This window comes from Mytilus trossulus, chromosome 6 (assembly GCF_036588685.1).
Source record: "Mytilus trossulus isolate FHL-02 chromosome 6, PNRI_Mtr1.1.1.hap1, whole genome shotgun sequence".
NCBI classification, from domain to species: Eukaryota; Metazoa; Mollusca; class Bivalvia; order Mytilida; family Mytilidae; genus Mytilus; species Mytilus trossulus.
This window is the reverse complement of record NC_086378.1, coordinates 42,450,967-42,477,067: the sequence shown is the minus strand read 5'-3', so window position 1 is coordinate 42,477,067 and position 26,101 is coordinate 42,450,967. Positions and strand designations below refer to the sequence as shown.

At 33.1% G+C, this 26,101-nt stretch overlaps 1 protein-coding gene across 2 annotated transcripts in view; it reads left to right on the top strand.

The window, feature by feature from the left end:
- LOC134721368 (uncharacterized) overlaps positions 1 to 21,073 on the top strand; it is a 37,074-nt gene extending 16,001 nt beyond the window's left edge. For both annotated transcript variants that reach the window (XM_063584323.1, XM_063584324.1), the window contains exons 2-5: positions 11,570 to 11,697; positions 15,885 to 15,996; positions 18,704 to 18,874; positions 19,651 to 21,073. In XM_063584323.1, the coding sequence (XP_063440393.1) occupies positions 11,581 to 11,697; positions 15,885 to 15,996; positions 18,704 to 18,874; positions 19,651 to 19,964 (714 nt within the window). In that variant the 5' untranslated portion in view covers positions 11,570 to 11,580 and the 3' untranslated portion in view covers positions 19,965 to 21,073. The remainder of the gene's footprint in view (positions 1 to 11,569; positions 11,698 to 15,884; positions 15,997 to 18,703; positions 18,875 to 19,650) is intronic.
- Positions 21,074 to 26,101: the final 5,028 nt, after the last annotated feature.

The window sequence follows — 26,101 nt, the reverse complement described above, 5'->3', positions numbered from 1 at the left end:
AAAAAGAGCGAAATAATATAGTGAGTAAATTTAATGCAAGAGTTTATCAGGTCGAGAACTCTAGATTTTCTGACGTCAGAATAAATTTGCATAGTAATTTCCAAAACACAAGGCCAATATGGCCTTGAAAAACTGACCAATCGACTCAATGAACTACAATGCATTGTGGGCTACTACGAGTAAACTACTACTTAAAACACGTGGAATTAGTGGGAACACAGTCAACTAATATATTGTCTGGGACTCTCATTACCAATGTGTTTATTCTGCAAATATATTTAATGTAAAATATATAACGTAATCCTCAATTTGCATGCTCAGATTAAAAAAATATTGCTTACTGGCTTCACGATTCGACTTTCCTTTTCGCCTTGCAAAAGTAGTGGAACCGGTTTTGTGCATTGTTATGAATTGAACCTACATTAATTTCAAGACATGAAACAGTGAAATATCCAGTGAAGTGACCACTGTCCAGTAAGAAAATCATTTGAGATCTTTAAAACCGATAATGTCATTCCAAAATCTTTTCTGCCTAGAAAAACACGAAAACTTTTATTGAAACACTTCTTTTTGTACTGAATGTGTATTATTTTTTTTATCAAGACCTGAACTAAAAATAAGAACATCATAATATTCATTATGCTAAAAATAGATGTTATGAAATCGGCAGGGGCGGATCCAGCCGTTTCAAAAAGGCGGGTCCTAACCCTTGACAAAAGGAGAGGGGGTTCCAACTACATGTCCCCATTCAAATGCACTGATCCTTCAAAAAAAAGTGGGGTCCATAACCCGGAACCCCCGCCCCCTGGATACGCCACTGAGCGGGTACGGTATATAGCTCAATACATTTTTTTTTTTATAGTTTCAACAATCGATAACATCCGTTTGTTGCTAGTTTTATCACAAAATATCTCCAATTATTAAAAGTCTCTGGATCATAGTGGGTGCCATATTACCTATTTTTTTTCCTTCTAAAACGTGCTTTGTATATAGAAATAAGAAGATGAGGTATGAGTGCCAAATGAGACATCTTTCCAACAAAAAAATAATCTAGTAAAGTAAGCAGTCATAGGTTCAATGCTGAAAAGTAAGCCATAAATGACCCAAAAATTACTTGTGTAAAACAATTTACAAAAAAAAAAAACCAAAACGGCCCAATTAAATATATAAAAGGAGAAAAAAACTATCCCATAAAAAAATTAATTGTATATGAGCCTGTATTTCAGTGGTTGTCGTTTGTTTATGTGTTACATATTTGTTTTTGTTCATTTTTTATATATAATTAAGGCCGTTAGTTTTCTCGTTTGAATTGATTTACATTGTTATATCGGGGCCTTTTATAGCTGACTATGCGGTATGGGCTTTGCTCATTGTTGAAGGCCGTACGGTGATCTATAAATGTTAGTTTCTGTGTCATGTTGGTCTCCTGTGGAAAGCTGTTTCATTGGCAATCATACCACATCTTCTTTTATTTTATTATTGAGCCAACGCTGCAATTTTCACAAAACATATCAAATTTTCCACCTTGTCGCACATACACATGGATAACATCATTACAGCTTATTTCCTAATGCATGTAGAGCAAAACTTTGGTTAGCTTGCTTGCTTTGTTTGTATATTGTACAAAATATAAAATATACAAGTTAAACAATGTCTATACATGTATATTGTTTAAATATGTCGATCTTATTTTCAAAGCTTGTATAAACAACTATACAATCAAAGCAAGCAAGCCAACCAAAGTTTTACTTTGCAGGTATAAGAAATCAGCTGTAATGATTTTATTCAGTTTGGCAAATGTCCGAGCCCGTTAAAAAACGAACAAACTGAAACTACAGTTGCTGACCTTTACTACCTTCAAAACAAAGGGAACAGTTTGGAAGTCCCATATACTGAAATGTGAAAAAAATAAATACTTATAGATTTTGTTAACACTGCGATGTATGTAAATACCTCTTCGCCTTTTTTACGAACACAAAATTCAAGGATCACACATTAGCCTTTAATTATCTATACAAAAATTGCTGTACCCATGATTATCGCTATTTTGTGCATTTTTCGTTTGATCTTTTTTTGTGATATTTTTCATATCATGCTACTCGCTTGAGATGGAATAATTATCACTAGAAACTAAGAAGGCCACGTGACGTTGCTAACGAAATTGACATGAACATGATGAAATTTACAACGTCGTCATAGGTAAAATAGCGATAAATAGATTATCATTGGTCATCTCAACTCGATTGCTTTTCTCACTTTCGCTGTACCAGCTCAAGCGAGAAAATCAATCTCGTTGAGATGATCAACGATAATCTATAAATATCAGCACCGGCTGTCTATTATCGACGGCTTACTTTATTTACACTAGTAAGTTGTCATATGGGTAATTGTGTTTTCTCGCTGTTGTTTCGTTGTTGTCTGGTGGACAAATACATGAAATACCTGTACCATCATCAAACATGTTAATGGCTATATATCGGGTAATTCAAACCCTTTTTTCTTCGCATAGAAACAACTCTTCGTTAATCTGAGCATGGAAGTAATACTTTATATCATGAACTATAAATAAGGATACACAAATTGAAAAACTAAGCGAAATTGTGAATCCCGCATTGCACGAAAAAATGTGTTGTATTTCAGTAAATAACACGTGTTCTTGGTTGATTGTAAACACGTAGTAGTCCATCATGCATTGTGACTCATTTAGTGGATTGGTCAAAAACCTAGGTAAAAATAAATTGCGTCACATGTAAATAAACAATTACATGTGCGAGAACATAAGTATGCTAATTTATGCATTTCCATATAAGGTAGTGGTCCTGACCTGTTTATACTAATGAAAATCTAGTTTGAACCAGTGTGATTACTGAGGTGTAAAATATAAATTTCACTGTTTTGCTAATTAAATAATTTAAATCTTAAATTAAACCGAGGATTAATATTCAACAGCATAGTGAATTGCTATAAGGCAAAACAAAAATTTTAAGTTCATTAGACCACATTCATTCTGTGTCAGAAACCTATGCTGTGTCAACTATTTAATCACAATCTAAATTTAGAGCTGTATCCAGCTTGAATGGTGTGTCCATACTTGCCCCAACCGTTCAGGGTTCAATCTCTGCGGTCGTATATAGCTGCGCCCTGCGGAGCATCTGGTTACCAGTATGGTTCAATTTATCAAAATAAGCTAAGAACATCGATGATGAAGTAGTATTCACTTACAAGTGAATAATTCGACCTAATTAAATCCGTATGCAGGTGACTTTCAATCTACCCCTTAGCTATTGGAATACGCATGAACTCTGCATTTTCAGTTATTAAAAGGAAAAAAAACCGAATGTGAACATTGAAAGTGAAACATCATAAACATAGGTAGAACAGTTAATGGACTAATCGATCCACAAAAGTTCATTCCTATACCGGTAAAAACGACGATAAACATATACCTGTACCTGTAGGAAAAAAACCAAACAGACCTGGAAAAAGCGAGTTGCACGGGTTCACTATCTATTTATATTTATGTTTATGGCCTATATCGCTTATATGACCGTCGGCTGTCATCGGCGGCCAACTCGATAGTAAATTAGATGGCGTCTAGGCTGAAATACACACGAAACGGTGATACATATTACCGAGTCATTTGAATATACGTGTGTTATATATAAAACAAATATGAGAATATGATTCAAATCGGACGGTGAACATGAATTTGACAGCCAATGTCACTTTAAGGAAAAGGACATTAACATGATTTTGAAGTCAGATTACACAATTAACGTTTTACATGAAATATTCAGGAAGACGGAAGCGTATTAGTGCCACCAAACTATATATTTCTTCCTATGTTATTGCACGACTTCTGTCAAGCTGTATATTATGTACATTTGCCTCTTTTAACAGTGTACACTGTCAGAGTGTACAATACAATCTTGAAATCTTGAATCCTATGTTTGAGGTTTGCGTTATTTCGCAAAGGTTATAATGCAAACGTAGGAAGAATTATGAAAAAAACTGCGTGGCGCTAATACGCGTATCCATGGTAGTATTGCCATTGTAAACTTCAAATTCTTTCCCACACACATGTGACTATTCACCATAAGATTTCTTTCAAGTTGATTGCTTTTGAAAGATAAACGACGAAGCGTAGAGTATTTAAAAACCTGGAGCAATGTCAAAGTAGTCTTCCTGTTTTTTCATCCTGACTGCACATTTGTAAAAATGCCCAATTTACTTGTAATAAATAACGCATAGGATGTGTTGCATAGGTGAGGAGTCCATTAAAATGAATATGTACATCTTCTGGAGATATTCTGTAGAAGAAGCAATAAACAAAACAAAAAATCCATTTGCCGTCGAATATTTCATATCTTTTTATTATGTTGGATGACATAAATGAAGTTTACGTTGATTTATCAGAAAATAATTACATTTGATGTATGTTTCAATATGATACTTTATTCCGATTGGCTAACTGCACATCACATGACTTGTTATTCCTCAAGCAATTGCATCACTCAATAAAACTTTTCATTCATGATAACACGTGGTTCCACAAGAAAGTGCATAGGTGAATTGAATAAAATAGTTATAACATTCGTATTTTCATGATCAAAGCTAAAAAAATGTAATTATAAGTATTGAGTGCTTCTTTTTGTAACTTCATAGGGGTGAAAAAGCGTCAAGTTGACCGCGCTTCATACAAAATGTACTTCGGTCAAAGCTTTTACACCCCAATGAATTTACAAAAAGAAGCATTCAATTCTTAAACAAAGAATTGTTATAGCCAATAAACTGTAATTGAAGATTTCTTGGTATAATTGTGTTTTAAAGGGATAATTCGCGATTTTTCACTTTTCATCTTATTATGTTCATAATACCATAAAAAACATATTCACCAAGTTTTATTTTGATATGAAATCTAATAAAGAAGAAAATTGGGAATTATTAATTTTATTTCTTGAAACTTCCTGACTTATGTGACGTAGTTTAAGTCTTTGATGCATGCCGGGAGTGAAAATATCTCATTTAAGTCTTGTTCGTTAACAATCTAATTACGCGATTTAAAGCGCATCGACGACTTTTGGTGTAGCTATTAACCAACGAAAACTAAGTGATAGCCATGCAACTTTTAAAATTAGATCGTGTGGATATTTTAAAACGGATTTTAATAATAAAATTAATTCATACAATAGAACATTTTTATGATTTATTTTCTACAAATACTTTAAACAAACATATGAAATTGACATGATCAATAGTGTATTAAAAATACATGCTTGTATTCTGACGTTTTTGCTTCATTACAGCAAACATTTTCACTTGCTTGTACGGTGGAAATAAAATGTGTATTGTTTGGTGACACCTAAAGAATGTTGAATGCGTAGGTTAACTCAAGGTAATTAAAAGATTAGCATTATGTAATTCTAATCCTTTGATCCTCATTCAGTGAAATCTAGGCGTCACGGTTCACTGGCATTTCAGGTGTGAACAACATAATTGTAAACGGGAGTCCAACAAAATTTCAGACACATGAATGTAAAAAAAAATAATTAAAATTAATTAACGGGAATAATAAGATCGCACAATAACAGGATAGCAGTTGTATATTTTTATATATTTTGCATAAGATCACTTTTAATGAATTATGACTTTTGATTACTTTAGTGACGATCAAACACTGAATTATTTTAATTGAAGAATTTATAAATAAAAATAGCCTTCTAAACACGAGTTTATGAACTAAAATTTGTACTATTTCAAATTAGGATAGGCAGCCTTAAATATTTCAAACAGATCATTAACAATTGCAATTTTATATTTTAGTCCATCCGAAGTGATCTTTAATTGCCTATTTAGGAATTAATGTGCTCATCAAAATATTTAAAATCTGACAACACATGAAGACTTAAGATATTTTAAAAAATGGACAGGAAATTAAAGGATCCAATTGGAATGATATCTACAAATTACGAACAGATAATATGCTTTTCAAGTGTGAAAAACATCGACAAAATTTATACATAATCGGGAATATGTCCTTCTTAAAATACTCTTCGTCTCACACCGTAACTATATATAATACTTTAGCTATTTGACCAACGATGTATAAAAAAGACAACGAATTTAATGTTTAATAATCTTTCCCTATTTTTATACGACCGCAAATTTTGAAAAAATTTTCGTCGTATATTGCTATCACGTTGGCGTCGTCGTCGTCGTCGTCGTCGTCGTCGTCGTCGTCGTCGTCGTCGTCCGAATACTTTTAGTTTTCGCACTCTAACTTTAGTAAAAGTGAATAGAAATCTATGAAATTTTAACACAAGGTTTATGACCATAAAAGGAAGGCTGGTATTGATTTTGGGAGTTTTGGTCCCAACATTTTAGGAATTAGGGGCCAAAAAGGGCCCAAATAAGCATTTTCTTGGTTTTCGCACTATAACTTTAGTTTAAGTTAATAGAAATCTATGAAATTTTGACACAAGGTTTATGACCACAAAAGAAAGGTTGGGATTGATTTTGGGAGTTTTGGTTTCATCAGTTTAGGAATTAGGGGCCAAAAAAGGGCCCAAATAAGCATTATTCTTGGTTTTCGCACAATAACTTTAGTTAAAGTGAATAGAAATCAATGAAATTTAAACACAATGTTTATGACCACAAAAGGAAGGTTGGTATTGATTTTGGGAGTTTCGGTCCCAACAGTTTAGGAATTAGGGGCCAAAAAGGGACCAAAATAAGCATTTTTCTTGGTTTTCGCACCATAGCGTTAGTATAAGTAAATAGAAATCTATGAAATTTAAACATAAGGTTTATGACTATAAAAGGAAGGTTGGTATTGATTTTGGGAGTTTTGGTCCCAACAGTTAAGGAAAAAGGGGCCCAAAGGGTCCAAAATTAAACTTTGTTTGATTTCATCAAAATTGAATAATTGGGGTTCTTTAATATGCCGAATCTAACTGTGTATGTAGATTCTTAATTTTTGGTCCCGTTTTCAAATTGGTCTACATTAAGGTCCAAAGGGTCCAAAATTAAACTTAGTTTGATTTTAACAAAAATTGAAACCTTGGGGTTCTTTGATATGCTGAATCTAAAAATGTACTTAGATTTTTGATTATTGGCCCAGTTTTCAAGTTGGCCCAAATGGAGGTCCAAAATTAAACATTGTTTGATTTCATCAAAAATTGAATAATTGGGGTTCTTTGATATGCCAAATCTAACTGTGTATGTAGATTCTTAATTTTTGGCCCAGTTTCAAAATTGGTCTAAATTAAAGTGCAAAGGGTCCAAAATTAAACTAAGTTTGATTTTAACAAAAATTAAATTCTTGGGCCTCTTTGATATGCTGAATCTAAACATGTACTTAGATTTTTGATTATGGGCCCAGTTTTCAAGTTGGTTCAAATCAGGATCTAAAATTATTATATTAAGTATTGTGCAATAGCAAGTCTTTTCAATTGCACAGTATTGTGCAATGGCAAGAAATATCTAATTTCACAATATTGTGAAATAGCAATTTTTTTTTCAATTAAGAGTTATCTTTCTTTGTCCAGTATAGTAAGCAAGAAATATCTGCAAGAATTTTTTTTAATTGGAGTTATCTTTCTTTGTCCAGAATCAACTTAAATCTTTGTTTTATATACAATATACAATGTATATTCACTTTTTACTACCAACTGGTAAATTTAAATAATCTTTACCATTCAGTGATAACAAGCAGTTTTTTTACATCTTAATATTTTATGATGTATTTAAATGAGTAGTAGTTGTTGCAAACTCCATTAGAATATTTTAATTGAAATTAGTTTTGGAATAAGGGAAAGGGGGATGTGAATAAAAAATTGGGTTCAATTTTTCTCATTTGAAATTCCATAAATAAAAAGAAAATTTCTTCAAACATTTTTTTGAGAGGATTAATATTCAACAGCATAGTGAATTGCTCTAAGATAAAACAAAAATTTTAAGTTCATTTGAATACATTCATTCTGTGTCAGAAACCTATGCTGTGTCAACTATTTAATCACAATCCAAATTTAGAGTGGAATCCAGCTTGAATGTTGTGTCCATACTTGCCCCAACCGTTCAGGGTTCAACCTCTGCGGTCGTATAAAGCTACGCCCTGCGGAGCATCTGGTTTAATGTAATTATAAGTCTGTTTCAACTGGCAAGAATACCACTAAAGCGGACAAGCAGTTTCTTCAAATTGCTGTCATTGAATATCTAGAGAGAAAATAAATCCCGAAATTGATTTGAAACTTTGATACTCTATAGTTTTCCTGGAAAATATTCACACCCCTCGGTATTAGTGTACTTCCAGTGGCGTATATATTACATGCATTTCGGAATAATTGTGACGAAGACGAATTTCTTCCTTTTTCGAGAACAATCTAATTGATATATAAATGTCCTTTAACTTCGATGAGCCAGAAAAGTTATATATCGACCTGTATTTAAATCTCTTCTTCTTCTTCTTCTTCGTTTGGTATACAATAGTCTATCGACATTTGATGATTACTTACTGTTGGCATACGTGGACTTGTCATTTTACAAAACTTTTACCCCAATTTACGCAAAATTTAGGTTTCTTTCTTATGTTCTATGTATAAATGTATATATTTAAATTTGAGCTATAGTTCCGTAACTTATTATCCAGGCGTTTATACGAATGGTCGACAAGTGCGTACCTTTTTTTAAATCAATATTTCTGGTATGTTCCAATATTGACAAACGAGTATATATTACATTTTACGAAATTTACCCTTGGAAAAAATTTGTATATAGATTTTTATTTCATCAGATCTGTTTTTTTGTTGTTGTATTATTTATATTTTTATAAATAATTTTCTTTTAACCAGAAATGTTATTCGTAAACAAGCGTATATGTTTAGTAATGACTATATATTATATCACTTTCGGACACGCAAGATAGAGATGTATATTAAACACCTAATAGTTCAAAATGGAAAGTTATAAGTTATCGGCCGTGTACACTTATCAGTACACTAAGAAGTGAAACGATGCATGAATTTGCAAACTCGACAGGAAATCGCTTGAATACCTGGACGTGTCACCTCGCACCCCCTACAATACCTTTGGGAGTAATACCTTTAGCCATGCAGGTGATCAGTGGAGCGAAGATCCTAATATATTTGAATAAAGTTTATTACATAAAGAATTATGAACTAATTAGATTACCGAAAACAATTCAAGTTTCACGGAAGACTTATTTATGATTTGAAATTTTGACTTTTTCACTATTTCCTATATTATCAGTCTAAAAATAACAGATCATGGTTATTAAAAAAAAAGAAAATTTTCCGTATCAAGTTAACTAGTCGGATAAAGCAACCGTACGATTGACGAGATATCGACACGCAATTACGACTCCATCGGGTTACTTTAGTTCTGGTCCTTAGACATATCGTGACTGCAAATCGGACAAGGTAACAAAATGGCCGACCGTTGAGAATTGATACTCTAAATTTAAAATCGATGGTGATCTCTTATCTAGCAGAATAAAACTTTAATATCTATAATTTTGAGCATTTTTATATAGAATAAACATAATATCAATTTTTGATTTTTTTGCGAAGTTTCCCTTTAAGGGCATACGATACAGTGTTGATCCTGTATTTACAAGTTCATGAAAATTTGCATATAGGCTATTTCTTACCTGATTAAATCAAATATGTAATAAAAAATATACCTTCATGTGCTACTTTTTGAGTAAACTGAGGTCGTAATTTTGTATATTTGCTCGAAATTCAGATTTGTAGCCGTAATTTCTTTTTCGAAAGAAAGACATTACTTTTTTGTTATAAAAGATAAACACAAATTGTTTTTTGTCAAATAATCGGTAATTTCTGTATTTTATAAATATCCTAAAAGAATATGCAATTTTGTATGCCGAAATACCTCATATTTATCAAATGTTCATGATTTGAGGAAAAACGTCATTTTTTACTGCATGTTTATCAAAATTAAAAAAAAATCCTCTATTTACAGTTTTATAAAATTTGGGTCACATAATCTCCCTACAAAATGAAACAAAATGCCGTTTAGACCCAAATTTTATAAAACTGTAAATAGAGGATTTTTTGTTAATTGTGATAAACATGCAGTAAAAAATTACGTTTTTTCCTCAATTCATGAACATTTGATAAATATGAATTATTTCTAAATAAAAAATTGCATATTTTTTAAAGATATTTATAAAATACAAAAATTACCGATTATTTAACAAAAAATAATTTGTTTTTATCTTTTATAACAAAAAAGTTATGTCTTTCTTTCGAAAAAGAAATTACGGCCACAAATCTGAATTTCGAGCAAATATACAAAATTTCAACCTCATTTTACTAAAAAAATAGCACATGAAGGTATATTTTTTATAGCATATTTGATTTAATCAGGTAAAAAATAGCCTATATGCATATTTTCATAAACTTGTAAATACAGGATCAAAACTGTATCGTATGCCCTTAATTTGTTGAATTTTACCATGTTGTTAGAATATGGATACCCGACTATTCTAGGTGAATTTATTGTCCCATTTCAAAATTTAAAGGTCACATTTTTTATGTCAAAATTTTTATCACAATCCAAATTGTATCAAGTATCAAGCTTAAATACTGTGTCAAAACGTATCCCTACTGTTCAGACTTCAACCTTTGTGGTCGTATCAGGATGTGCTCAGCGAACGAAGCATTTTATGTATATTATATACTTGACTTTTAGACTCGTGGTTTTCGTGAAAATAAATGAAATATTTGTCCCTGGACGATAAAAATAAGCAACAAACCAACAATCAATTCAAACCATTTGAGATGTTTTGGTAGGGGTCGGGGACATGATGTTTTTGTATAAGAATATTTTTGGCCTGGTAAAAGCTGAACATATACAGACATGCTTAAGGACCTTCATCTTCGCAAGCCACGAGTTACGACCCATACAGGGAAGCTCGCACAAGGCTTCAATACACAAAAAACGTTAATCACACGGCAGCACACTTTCTATTATATCTGCATTCATAAAATTAAAGTCATTTAGACTAAGCGACGCCATGTTAGTTATGTAACTTTAACGTCTTAACCACCTATTTAAAAGAAGAGGAATAAGAGGAACAGCAGATCTTCCCAATGCAAAAAAAAAATGGAATGGACCTCTTCTTGCTCACTGCCGATGAACAAAAAAACACTTAAGAAATAAATTCCCAAACGATAATAATTGTGCAAAAAGGTGCGGCATGCCTGTATTGTGTTAATATATCCTGTACCAAGTCAGGAAAAAGGCAGTTGCTATTTTATAGTTCGTTTCTGTGTGTGTTACATTGTCATTTAATTTTTGTCGCACTTTAGTGTTTCTGTTGTTTCTCTGTCTTCTTCTTATAGTTGATGTGTTTTCCTCGGTTTTAGTTTGTAATCCGGATTTGTTTTCTCTCAATCGATTTATGACTTCCGAACAGCGGTATACTACTGTTGACTTTATTTAATAAAGTGATTTTGGTGTAAAATCAAAGTTACATTTCCAACTTCTCTACTGAAAACTTGATTTTCACTAAAAAAATATGTTTCAGAATAGAAAAACATGGGTGGAGCTGGCTTAATTGGAATCAGTATTGTAGCAGGAGTTTTACTGTTGGTTGGATTAGTCACCCCAGGATGGTTAGGAATTGACGTCAAGTCAGGCGAGAATGATGTTTCGGTAAGACTTTTTTAAATCGTTCATATTTTATCTGGCAGAGTCCATAACTATTTTACCAACACGAGTTTCTTGTGGTGCATATTTTTAAAAGTGTAGCCAAACACGCGGACACCATGAAATTGCCTCATACTTTTATCTCCTATTAGTGTTTTTCTTTTATTTAAGACAATTAATCATTTTGATCGTTTCAAAGAAGTGAATAAAGTCATCATAGATACCAGGATTAAATTTTGTATAGGCGCCCGATGCGCGTTTCGTCTATAAAGTCTCATCAGTGACACTAGAATCGAAAAAGGTAAAAAGGCCAAATAAAGTACGAAGTTGAAGAGCATTGAGGACCAAAAATTCCTTAAAGTTTTGCCAAATACTGCTGAGGTTATCTAATACCTCAAAATAGATTTCACATAAGGATACATGATATTAACATATTACATTTTTTTTTCGACCGCAACATTTGTATAATCGTATTGACATTTAGACGACTTTTTACAGTTCTGTCACCGCACTACCAATGGCTAACAAACACTATATATGATATTCAAGAGTCTATCTAAAAATGAGGGTAAATTTTATATGGCCTTCCAAATACCGTTTCGGTCCCTAACATCACCGAAATCCGGATCTGGTGTACAAAAAATATTGACATCTTATGTTTGTGGCATAACATCGTGGCTACAAGTTAATTGTTTTCTGTTTAGTATTAAATTTATATTAAGATCCAATTTGTTACATCTTGTGATCAATTTTATTTGGCAATCGCAAATGACAATCAACAGGGTTAAAGAACATCAGTTGTTCGACCTGTTAGTCAAATGTGTTTTGTTTAAATATACTTTTTCACTTTTTTGGTCTTTGGAAAATGTTGTTTGTGCTGTTTTCAGACCCTTCTACAACGAAATTTGTTTTACATGCACACGTATAAAAATTGCGGTTCAAAGTTTATCCAACGCAATCATAGGTTTGAACGTAGTTTTCAATTTAGACTCTATAAAAAGAACCAACCAGCAAATTTACTATGTACCGGATCGTCTAGAATAGGCGATACTATGCAGATAAGGAAAAAAATATATCAGTCTAAAGATTTGCACAACGGTACTGATATAAGGATGTTATAATACGAAAATGTTGTTATTAAATCGTCTGGACAAATATTTCGGCTCAACAAATGGCCTTCTTCTGTGTCTCAACTTATGTTAAAACTTGTGACACAGAAGAAGGCCATTTGTTGAGCCGAAATATTTGTCAACACCATTTTTGTATTATAACGTCCTTATATCAGTACCATTGTGCAAATCTTTAGACTGATATATATATATATACAACTCGTCTAAACATCAACCCAACAATGTTAGATCTGTAAATTTGATTTCGCAAATTTTTTGTTCTTCCCTCAACGGGATTCGAACCCATGCTACTGTGATATTGTGATACCAAATCGCCTGCACTGCACCCGTCCCGCTAGACCACACGACCACCTGGGCTCTACAAAATAAAAAGCTTTCAGTGGCCGTGTGTTACCTTTCCTCGTCAGTTTTAATCTAGCGGAGTACTACAGTACATGATATATAAGGCATGGAGATGTTATTGTTACAGGTCAGTTCAATTATCTATAGTAAAGGATCCTACAAGTTAATGTAAGATACAGTCACAGAAAATAATTATATTTATAAGTACGTCCGAGTCAGTGACAACTAATTTATCCATCGGATCGCAATCAATGATGGTGTATAATATATATATATATATATTTAATCAAGTCTAAATTGAAAACTACGTTCAAACCTATGATTGCGTTGGATAAAAACCGTAATTTTTATACGTGTGCATGTAAAACAAATGTCGTTGTAGAAGGGTCTTAATACAGCACAAACAACATTTTCTAAAAGAACAAAAAAGTGAAAAAGTATAATTTTACAAAACGCATTTGGCTAACAAGTCGAACAACTGATGTTTTTTTTAACCCTGCTGACTGCCATTGGCGATTACCAAATAAAATTGATCACAAGATGTAACAAAATAGATCTTAAAATTACTTGTGGCCACGATGTTATGCCACACACATAAGGTGTCAATATTTTTTTAGTACACCAGATCCGGATTTTGACAATAAATGTCTCTTCAGTGATGTTAGGGATCGAAACAGTATTTGGAAGGCCATATAAAAAGTACCCTCATTTTTAGTAAAAGTACCCTCATTGAGTTAAGTCTGCCAATTGATATTTTATCGTGTGTTTTTCTATGTTGTGATGTTATGCTATTGTTTCAGAAAAGGGGAGAAAACAATGAAAATTTACAATACAGACACTTTCTATTATAATATGACGTTGTCAGCGATGTCTCGCGTCGTTGTCCGAAAACATTTAGTTTCCAGACAATAACTTGAGTATAAGTTTATGGGATCTCACAAGGTTCCATACCACAAAAGAAATGTTCGGATTGGATTTTCGGGTTATTGTCCTAACATTTTAGGAATTGGTGTAAAACAATCATTTTCTTGGTCAGGACAATAACTTATGTGTAAGTTAATGGAGCTATATGAAATTGTACCACATGGTTCCATATCACAAAATAAAGCTGTGATTAATTTCGGGGGCAATGGCCTTAATGTAGGAAAAGGGGGACAAAACATTACTTTTCTGGACCAATTTAAATGGGGTTTAATTCAAAGTATTTAAATGCTTGGGACTCTTACTAATGTAAGTATGCAAAACCAAACCATGTATTCAGATTTTAGATTATTGTTGTAGGTCCTGATTGTTAGATTCTTTGACATGCTGAATCTTAAAGTAGATATATGTTTGATTGTGGGCCCAGTTTTCAAGTTGGTTCAAATCTGGGTCCAGAATTAACTTTTGAGTAAAAAAAGGGAATAAGGTTTTCTTATTACCTGCATGAATCTAATCATGTATTTTAAATTTGGATTTTCGACCCCTTTATTAAATTGAGGTCAAAAGGGTCCAACATTTTAGTTTTGTTTTATTTCATCAAAAAATAATTTTTGGAGTTCTTTGATATGCCGAATCAAACCATGTATTCAGGTTATGAATATTGGATCATAATCAAGGGGTACAATCGAAATCACGTGATGGATATACACACACCGGAAGTAACAGTCGAGCAGACCGCTTGAAGGTTAGTTGTCGTATTTACTTGTTTATATGAATAAAATTTAATAAATGAGGTAGTGCACCGAATGTCGGATACTATCTAGTTTTGAAATACACAACTATCCTTGCTGGAAAGCGTGCATTTAATGCTAACACTTCGACACAGTTCCAAAATTTCACCAGATAACTGTGTCGAAGTGTTTGCAATAACTGCACGCTTTCTAGCAAAAACAATTGTGTATTCTAAAACTACATACTATCCGACATTCGGTGTGCCAACTTATTAATAAAAATGTAATTGATATAAACAAGAAAATGCAACTACTAACCTTTCAGGCGGCGAGTTCGATTGTAACTTCCGGTGTGTGTATATCCATCACGTGATTTTGATTGTACCCCTTGATAATACTAGTAAGTAAATCAAATTATACTTATTATCCAACATCCATAACGGAGGGGCATCCAGTTTTACCCTTGTCAATCTGTACGTCCATCGGTACGTCCCGAAATTGTTTTCCGTTCTCTAACTTTAGTTTGCCTGACCCAAATGCGATGAAAAATACACAATGTTTATACCACAAAACACATTTCTAGTTTGATTTTTGGTGGTGTAACTTTTACTTTTCTAGAGTTATGCCACTTCACAGATGTAAAAAATGCTGTTTCCGTTTTCTTTCGTTTATAGTTTGCCTCAACAAAAATTTTAAAACCTACTACACCATGCTCATTACCAACAAACTCAGATTAAGAAATAATTTGAGAAGCGTCACTTTCACTGTTCTTGAGCTATGTCCCATGATAACGTTATATGAAAGTGGGAGCATTAATTGTGTCCCATGAACACATTGCTCATTTATTTGCAAATTATTGTGGAATTGTCATAATACTCATTTAACAACACTTACTACTAATATTCTTCAGTGAATATCGGTGCCTTAATTTATATGATGCGATGGTTACAACCCCAAATTTATTTTCTGATATGTTGGATATAAAGATTTGAAATATGATTGGTTGTTGAGGCCATATATTTTACGAAAATTGATATTAAGCTTTAATTTAGAAACCATTTATTTTTAGATCAACATGAATATATTTTACAGTAGAGTATGTGTACAGGAATCTGCAATTGACACTTGTTTGACTATGTCAAATGCTGCTGCAATGGAGCGTGCGACCAGCTCAGTTGACAGTAAGTATGCTTAACATATATAGTAACCTTTATATACAAAGTTCTAACAAATGTTGCCATTAATCTTATACGAACTTATAAGTTGCGATATTTTTTAATGAAAGTTGAAATCAGCAGGAGGATAATATTGCCATTTTAGGCCTAAGACCACAATAAACTATGTTATGTATGAATTTAAAAAAATATAGAATTTAGAAATTAATTATACTACAAGTCAGAAGAGCATTATTTACGAAACAGCTTAACATATTGATAGGTTATGGAAAAACTTATTTTTGGATATGGAAATACTTTTTTTTAGATATTTGATTGGACTTAAATGGCGGAAAAACTTAAAGGCTTACTCTGACTTTAACCTTATTATACGACCGCAAAAATTGATTTTTTTTTTGGTCGTATATTGGTATGACGTTGGCGTCGTCGTCGTCGTAGTCGTCGTACGAAGACATTTGGTTTTCACACTATAACTTTAGTATAAGCAGAGACATGTATTATATGTCTCTGGTATAAGTAAATAGAAATCTATGAAATTAAAACACAAGGTTAATGACTATAAAATGAAAGTTTGGATTGATTTTGGCAGTTTTGGTTCTAACAGTTTAGGAATTAGGGGCCGAAAAGGTCCCAAAGAAGCATTTTTCTTGGTTTTCGTACAATACTTTAAGTACAAGTAAACAGAAATCTATGAAATTTAAACATAAGTTTTATGACCACAAAAGGTAGGTTGGGATTGATTTAGGGAGTTTTGATCGCAACAGTTTAGGAATATGGGGCAAAACAAAAGTACCAAATAAGCATTTTTCTTGGTTTTTGCACTTTAGTATAAGTATATAAAAATCTATGAAATATAAACACAAGGTTTATGACCACAAAAGGAAGGTTGGGATTGATTTTGGAGGTTTTGGTCCCAACAGTTTAGGAATTAGGGGCCAAAAGGGTCCAACATTAAAATTTGTTTGATTTCATCAAAAAATGTATGCCAAATCTATCTGTGTATTTAGATTCATAACTTTTGGTCTTGTTTTCAAATTTGTCTACACAGCTACTTTTGCATAGGTACCATTTCTGTACTAAAAAATGCAGTACTAGAAATTTACTTTTAATATTTTGAATTAGTACTATTTCTTTACTTTAAAACTATTGTAATATTTAGGTACTTTTCCAGTACTTGATTTGTACTAAATATTTTGGTACAGAAATAATACAATATTCCTTGTTTGAAAATCATAACTTTAAGAGATTTGGAATAGAAAAACTTTCAAAATGCTGAAAATGTAACGGTAGTAACCAAAAATCTATAGTACCTAAATTTCAAGTACAAATAAAGGACTGTAAAATACAGGTACCTAAATATTACAATAATTTTAGAGTAACAAAATAGTACTGCATATAAAAGTAGATTTCCAGTACTACAAATTTTTAGTAGAGAAATAGTACCTATGCAAAAGTAGCTGTGTACATTCGGTCCAAAGGATCCAAAATGAAACTTAGTTTGATTTAACAAAAATTAAATTCTTGGGGTTCTTTGATATGCTGAATCTAAGCATGTACTTAGATTTTGATTATGGGCCCAGTTTTCAAGTTGGTCCAAATCAGGGTCCAAAATTAAACTTTGTTTAATTTCTACAAAAATTGAATTTATGGGATTCTTCAATATGCTGAATCTAACCAAGTATTTAGATTTTTAATATTTGGGCCCGGTTATCAAATTGGTCCACATTGAGGTCTAAAGGGCCAAAATTGAACATTTTTGATTTAATTAAAAATTGAATTCTTGGGGTTCTATGATATGCTGAATCTAACCATGTATTTAGATTTTGGATATTGGACCATAATAGGTAAATGTCCAATTTAAAATTTTTAAGTTTTGAAATTTAATAAAATTAACGGTACCAATTTTCTTGCACCAGATGCGCATTTCGACAAAACATATCTCTTTAGTGATGCTCGTGGCTAAAATATTTGAAATCCAAAGCTTATATAAAAGATGAAGAGCTATAATCCAAAAGGTCCAAAAGGTATAGCCAAATCCGTGAAAGGAATCAGTTTAAGTTCTTAGACCACATTTATTCTGTGTCAGAAACCTATGTTGTGTCAACTATTTAATCACAATCCAAATTTAGAGCTGTATCAAGCTTAAATGTTGTGTCCATACTTGCTCCAACTGTTCAGGGTTCGACCTCTGCGATCGTATAAAGCTGCGCCCTGCTGAACATCTGGTTTTTACCATTGGCATTATTTGGGTGGCTTGGGTCTCAAAAGATAAAAATATAAAATGTTCTTAAGTTTCGAAATAATGTTGATGACCGTTCTTTGACCTTTAATGTTTTTTTCTTTTACAAATTATGGATGAAGAGTTCTTGCATTGGCACTCATACCACATCTTTTTATATCTATCTACTGACATGACATGACTACATCTTCAATGCACAGTTGGCATTCTACTATGTATTGTATACCGAAGCATAGGAATAATAACGTACAGGTTTCATAGTTTCATAGTTGCATTAACATTTAAATTGTATCCTGGGACACTATTGACTTTTGTATATGTCCCAGTTGTTTCTAAGTACTCATTAAAAATGTTATGTTCAACTTTGCATCTCTGAAATAAATGCATTTCTGGTACAATTTTTGTTAATTTTCATTTTACATAAATCGGTGGAAATGTTCTTGATGAAAAATGTTTATTGTTCATCTGTTTCAGGTTTCAGATTTACAGAGTATTTAGTTGAAGCTGTCGGAGCCTTAATTGGCTGTGGTTGTGGAACTATATTAGCCATAATTTATGGCTTAAGTGTTGTGAGAGAACAAGACAGCATCAGACCTCGATCTAGCAATTTAGCCGTTACAGGACTTGTTTTCTCTATAATAGGAGGTAAGAATATAATATCCGAGTGATTTAAACAATGTTTTATGTAGAATTAGAAAGGGGGTGATACATGCACATTTTATTATGATTTTTGACCACATTTATTTTGTGTCAGAAACCTATATTATATCAAAAATTTGATCTCAATCCAATTACATACAGTTTCAAGCTTTTAATACGATTTTTTCGTCATGCTTAAAGTTATTAATTTGATATTTGGTATATTGTGTTATTATGACAAGTTATCGATCGAGTTAGAATTTTCTTCCGGGCGGATGATTTTGTGCAGTCCTTGGACTTAAAAAATTCACTCAAATAATCCGTTTTTCCGCACATGTTTTCGTCATGCTTGAAGATATTGATTTGAAAATTGGTATATAGTTTACACCATGACAAGTTAAATTAAGTTATAATTTTGTTCCAATATAATGATTTTTTAACCAATCGAGGACTATGTATTGCCAATGCAATAAAAAAAAAAAGCTGCTGACCAAGTTTCCAGGATAGAGGATCATAGTTTAAGAAAGTTATTAAAATTTCAAAAAGTTGAACACAGTTGCCCTGTCGACGATGACGTAATGTATGATCGCTATATGTCTCGCTTTTGTGACAAAAGTCGCAAGCTCGACAAAAAGGTGGAAATGTTGGACATAGGGCCTAAAAAGTGGGGTTTTGAGAAAAATACATAAAAACTACATTTGTGAGATGAGCATCCCCTCACAAATGTTTGAAACCGAATGCAACCTTTCTCTCAAAATAAGCGTACATGATATTTTATACAGGTATTTGTGGCGGCATTTTGGTTATCGAATTCATCATCATACATACAAAGATGGATATGGTGACGGAAACCTACGGAGAACAACTAGAATCTAGTAACGTTGGATTAGAGAAGTCCTTCCCATACTCACTGGTCATCATGTCACTTGGTCTGTTCTTTGAGCTTATTGCCGTCATCGTTCATATTTCTTGTATGAGAACTCCATACACTGGAACTCCAAATGGTATCATCCTTACTCCTGCAGTAAACGGACCTACAGCTGTCGTTGTCCAGCACTCAACCGTATCATCAACTCCATACGCTAGGTTCGCTTAGAATGAACACAGTGAACTGCGTGTTGTTTGACATTAACAAAATAGGACTGCTTACTTATAAACTGCATAATACCAATTTCATTTGACATACAAAATTTTGTGGAATCATGGATAATGAAATAATATTATGTCTTTTAAATTATAAGTTTTGTGTTTAAATTTTTCATTCTGAAATACGTCAAAAATCATATTTTGGTATTGGTATACCGGAAATTAATTTCAACTTGATAAGTCATTTCCAATCATTAACCTTATTTCCCGAGAGTCTATAAACCATCCTGACGGTAACCACAAAATAGCTGATTTAGCGGGGACGCACATGGGGACGTTTTTAATTTATTCACTTATCTGCAAAAAAAAAAAATCCATGCAATACCCCAAGTCATAGAGGTTCTGGATCCGCCTCATTTCTTATAACTCCCGGTAAATAATTTCATTTACATTAATGTTTGCTGTTTAATTCTAGTAATACGAACTATTTGGAACCATAAATTTATATTAACAAAACGACATGAATGAAATGATCCCATTCGTATTCTGTTAAGTGAATAGCGGGTTATTTTGTTTAGTGTTTGCTCATAAAACTTGCTTTATATCTGTATAAACACTACAATTTATTTTTGTAAATCATCAGATAGAAAAAAATATATTCATAAATTGAACCACATTACAAACTCGTAATTAAGTAATTATTACCAAAATGTACCATCTGGTACCATAATTTCATAAGCATTGTTCAAATGGTTGTATATTTATCATGTTACAGAGAAATACAAAAAGCAAGATACAAGTTTAGTAATGGACATCTGGTCATATATTATCTTGCTTTAAAGTTTATTAATGTTTATAAATTTCACGTACAGAGATGCTTACTGGGCACTGTCATTCTGAAATGCATAATTCTATTATTTAAATTTAGTATTTCATGTGTTACATTCTAGTAACATTCCAACGTCTATACATTCTTATAATGTTAGGCACTGAATTTCACTGTAAAGTAGGATGTGCAGTTATTAACAGTCTTGAATATGTTTTGTTTATTTTTATTACGTCACCTTACACAATGTATGTATATAATTATTGTTGAATAATAAAATCATCATTAGTTTTGTTACAGTGCTTTTTCTTGTTAAAATACAGAATGATACCTAATATCAACTAAATAGTGGGGCGGCTTAGTACTGAAATTTAACATAATCATGGAAATGGTGATGCAAGCATAATAGGATTTGGCTCAAATGTTCTTTATGGTGTCTTTAATGGTCGGGTTTTGTCTCTTTGACACATTCCCCATTTCCATTTCAATTTTATTTATGGTGTGCTTAAGCATATCGGAGAGGAAGCCAACATATGTTTTAATTTGTTTCACGGCGGTCATCTTGAATTTAAAATAACATCATTTTACTCAATAGAAGTGATTGAAAAAAGATTCACAACTTGTTTAACGTGATATATATACCGGTATATAGGTGATGGCAACTATTGAAATACAACTAAAAATGATCCGCAAATATATTAACCAGACAGGTATTGTAAAAAATAATTACCACTTCCGGTTACGCCGGTAAAAACTCATGCAATTGAGTGAAATAATGGGGGTAAAGATTTGTGATGCATTAAAAGCACATGTATGTTGTTTTTGTTTTGTTTAGAAGGCCGTTACACTACTTATACTTACTCCATCAGGTAATCAACACTTCAAAAAATCAAATTAACATAGAGACCTAACTTGGGAAACTTTTTTAATTATTGACCAAAAATTATGAAACTAATTGTCAGAGTTCGTATATACCATATAAAAATATACATCAAGGAAAACATTATAAATACATAAAAATGAAAAGAAGTCAAATGGACAATAACGTGCACACAGGATAAGCGTTTCTGGTTCTATTTTAGAATGAATCCGTTATGCCTGCGTCACACTGTCCCGATTTTTATATACGATGGACACCCGATTGCGAAAATTGTAGGTTCGTACGAAGTTGGTCCCGATCTCGTTCAAATACCAAAAAGTGACCGAAGCAAGTACGATGAATAACGAAGTCCATACGATTGTGCCGAAATTATATACGATAGCAAAAGATGGACATACGAAGGTTAACCGAAGACGGGTATTTGAGCTTCATATCTCAGCCGAAGCCTACACGATGGATCACGAAGGCTACACGATGGATTACGAAGGCTACGCGACGGATTACGATGATGGCGCGATGGCCATACGATGTCTAAAAGACGTGTACAGCTTACGCTGCATTTAAATTATATGTATGTACATAATACAAGTATACAAACAATCTAATGCGGGTGTTCTACCTGTTTTGAACTTTTTTAATGATGCGAACAGAATTTCGACAACATATCGTTTCTGTACTACCATGCATGGCGGGAAATCGATCTTTTTGTCTACTTCTTATAAAACTTAGTGTATTATCCCCTCGCCTACTACATGTAAGTTTCGTGTAGATAAAATTGGTATGGACACTCAAGAACAAAAATGCTCAAAACTTGAAATGGTGTTACTCGTTAAGAATTTCTTAAGCGCTATCGACTTTAAAGTTCAAAGGTCAAGGTCACAGTGGCAATTTTAATACAAGGCAATATCCCCCTTGTGGACACTCTAAAACCAATATGCTTCAAAAGATTTTAACCACATTTGGTATATTGTTCCTCCTTGTAATGATCTGACATTTTTTACGTTCAAGGCCAAAGGTCAAGGCCATGCAGATGGACTAGTTTTATCTCCTTGAAAAATAGCATAATGCACAGGAAATTGGTTGCTCATTTTTTTACCTGCTGGTTCTAAAGACAATATTAAAGGTATTTTCAGATACTGAATGTTTTTGGTTGCTAAAAAAAATAGTAAATGTATCAAATATGCATATTCAATTTACCATTTTCTGCATGTGTCATATACAAATATGCAATGTTGTGTCCATATTGTCCTCTATATGTTACATACGATGTGATGCCACGCTCGGCATTGCCTTGTTTGAACTGTAAAATGTGTGCACTAGTCTGAATAATCACCCATAATTATGCCCATGTTTACTGATCTATCTTGAAGGTAAGGTAATGGGTTCTTTGATCCCTTATATTCAAAAAGAGCTCTTTCCTGGAGATTATCATAATAATATAGACAAAAGGAAGGATGTGGGGAAAGCAACAAATGCGGCAAAATATGATATATAGAAATCAAAATGGTTATGAAGTAAAAATTCGTGGGACAACAATTCAGACGGTACATAAAAACTCAGAATAATGAAGAAAAAGTTGGTTTCCCTGTATACATGTACCAGCAGTGTTGGTGTACGAGGCGCGTTTTTGATTTTCATTATGTTACTTGATATGAAAAAATTGACAAAAAATAATATTTTAATTGTAAAAGTAAATTCTGAGCCTGTAATAGCTGCTCTTCTTGTTCCATTTGAATTCATAGAAACAACACAGTCGCCTTTCTTTTTCTTATAGAATCATATGATATGAGCTCAATGCTTTGTGAACGTCTTTCTTAAATGTCGTATTAGACTGACCAGTGCATATCGTGCATAGCACTTTAAATGTATTTTAGCGCGAAAATTAACTTACATTTAGCTGGATTTTATGCCGTCGTAGTTCCATCTTGTCGCCTTCGTACTTTTATACGATGGCAACACGACGGGATTACGAGGTCTTCACGAAGTCATGTTGCCATCGTAAGACCTTCGGGTAGCTTCGTGATTCATTCGTGTAGACATCGTTACGTAAAAATTGCCCGATGGAAACGATGGAAACACGAATGCAATACGATTTTCAAAGATGCAATCCCGGTGACATTACGATGTAGAAGATGGTGATACGAACTCAATACGAACCCTCAACATCGGACGCACCTTCGGGGATTTTTAAACATGTTTAAAAAATTTGAACCCTTCCCGAGGTTATCCCCGAAGGCTAGAAAAAGTGGCCGATGGTTCTACGATGGTTAAAGATGACAGTACGAATAGCCCGATCTTGATATGATCATTCCCGATTTTGAAAATTTCTATAATCGTGTTGCCATCGGCGTAAAAATCGGGACAGTGTGACGCGGGCATTCGTGTTTCCATCGTTTCCATCGGGCAGTTTTGACATTACGATGTCTACACGAATTAATAACGAAGCTACTCGAAGGTCTTACGATGGCAACACGACTTCTCGAAGACCTCGTAATCCTGTCGTGTTGCCATCGAGAAAAAGTACGAAGGCGACAAGATGGAACTACGACGGCAAAAAATCCAGCTAAATGTAAGTTAATTTTCGCGCTAAAATACATTTAAAGTGCCATGCGCGATATGCACTGGTCAGTCTCATACGACAGTTAGGAAAGACGTTCACAAAATATGGAGCTCGTATCATATGATTCTATTAGAACCAGAAAGGCGACAGTGTTGTTTCTATTAATTCAAATGGAACAAGAAGAGCAGCTATTACAGGCTCAGGATTTACTTTTACAAGTAAAATATTATTTTTTGTCAATTTTTCATTTCAAGTAACATAATGAAAATCATAAACGCGCCTCGTACACCCAACACTGCAGGAACACGTATATAGGGAAACCAACTTTTTCTTCATTATTCTGATTTCTTATGTATCGTCTGAGTTGTTGTCACACGAATGTTTACTCCATAACCATTTTGTTTTCTGTATGTCATATTTGCCGCATTTTTTGCTTTCCCCACATCCTTCCTTTTGTCTATATTATTATGATATTCTCTTGGAAAGAGCTCTTTTTGAATAAAAGGGATCAACGAACCCATTGTCTTACCTTTAAGATAGATTAGTAAACATGGGCATAATTATGGGTGATTATTCAGACTAGTGCACACATTTTACAGTTCAAACAAGGCAATGCCGAATGTGGCATCCCCTCGTATGTAACATATTGGGGACAAATATGGACACTATATGTGTATATGACACATGCAGAAAATTGTATATTGAATATGCATAATTGATACACAAACTATTTTTTTTTTTAAATCAACCAAAACATTCAGTAACTGGAAATACCTTTAATATTGTCTTTAGAACCAGCAGGTAAAAATATTAGCAACCAATTTCCTGTGTATCATGCTATCTCAAGGAGATAAAAACAACTCCATCTAAATGACCTTGACCTTTGGCATTGAACGTACAAAAAATCAGATAATTACAAGGAATAACAATATCCCAATTGTGGTTAAAATCTTTTGAAGCATATTGGTTTTAGAGTGTCCACAAGGGTGGTATTGCCTTGTATTACAACTGCCACTGTGACCTTGACCTTTGAACTTTAAAGTCAATAGCGCTTAAGATATTCTTAACGAGTAACACCATACCAAGTTTTGAGCATTTTGGTTCTAGAACCAGAAATGAAATGTACAATATAACATATATTCAATATTGATCAAACAATTTAAAACGCGTGACGCCGTCGGCATATATAATTTAAATGCATCGTTAGCTGTACACGACGTCTTTTAGACATCGTATGGCCATCGCGCCATCATCGTAATCCATCGTGTAGCCTTCGTAATCCATTGTGTAGGCTTCGGCTGAGATATGAAGCTTAGATACCCGTCTTCGGTTAACCTTCGTATATGTCCATCAACCCTATTGATAGTTGGAAGTGTTAACAACCTGTTCAGTCTTTTGTTTTCAATCACATGTTTTAACCGACTAATTCTATTTGAAGGGATGATGCAATGGCGGAATTTAAATGCGGTTGTAAATAGTCTGCAGACCTATTAGATTCTAATATAGGTCCAGTGGTGTATCCAGGGGGTCTGGGGTTGGAAACTCCCTGTTTTGGCCGATCAATGCATTTGAATGGGGACATATGGTTGGACCCCCTGGTTATCCTGGGTTAGGAATCCCCTTTTGAAAACGGCTGGATCCACCATTGAGGTCACACTGCTATAGCATATCCACATGGGTAATATCGAAATAGACAAAAAACATTCATTCAAACAATCCAATCCAATACAGCTCCAAATAACAATGAATATTCAAATGGTAAAATAAATATTTCTCAATAAATGAAAATTTACAAATGCTGATGTCCCGAACTTTGAAGATGCCAACTGAGTAGCTTCAGACTATAAATTGAACAACTTCAGATACAACGGAAATCAAAAA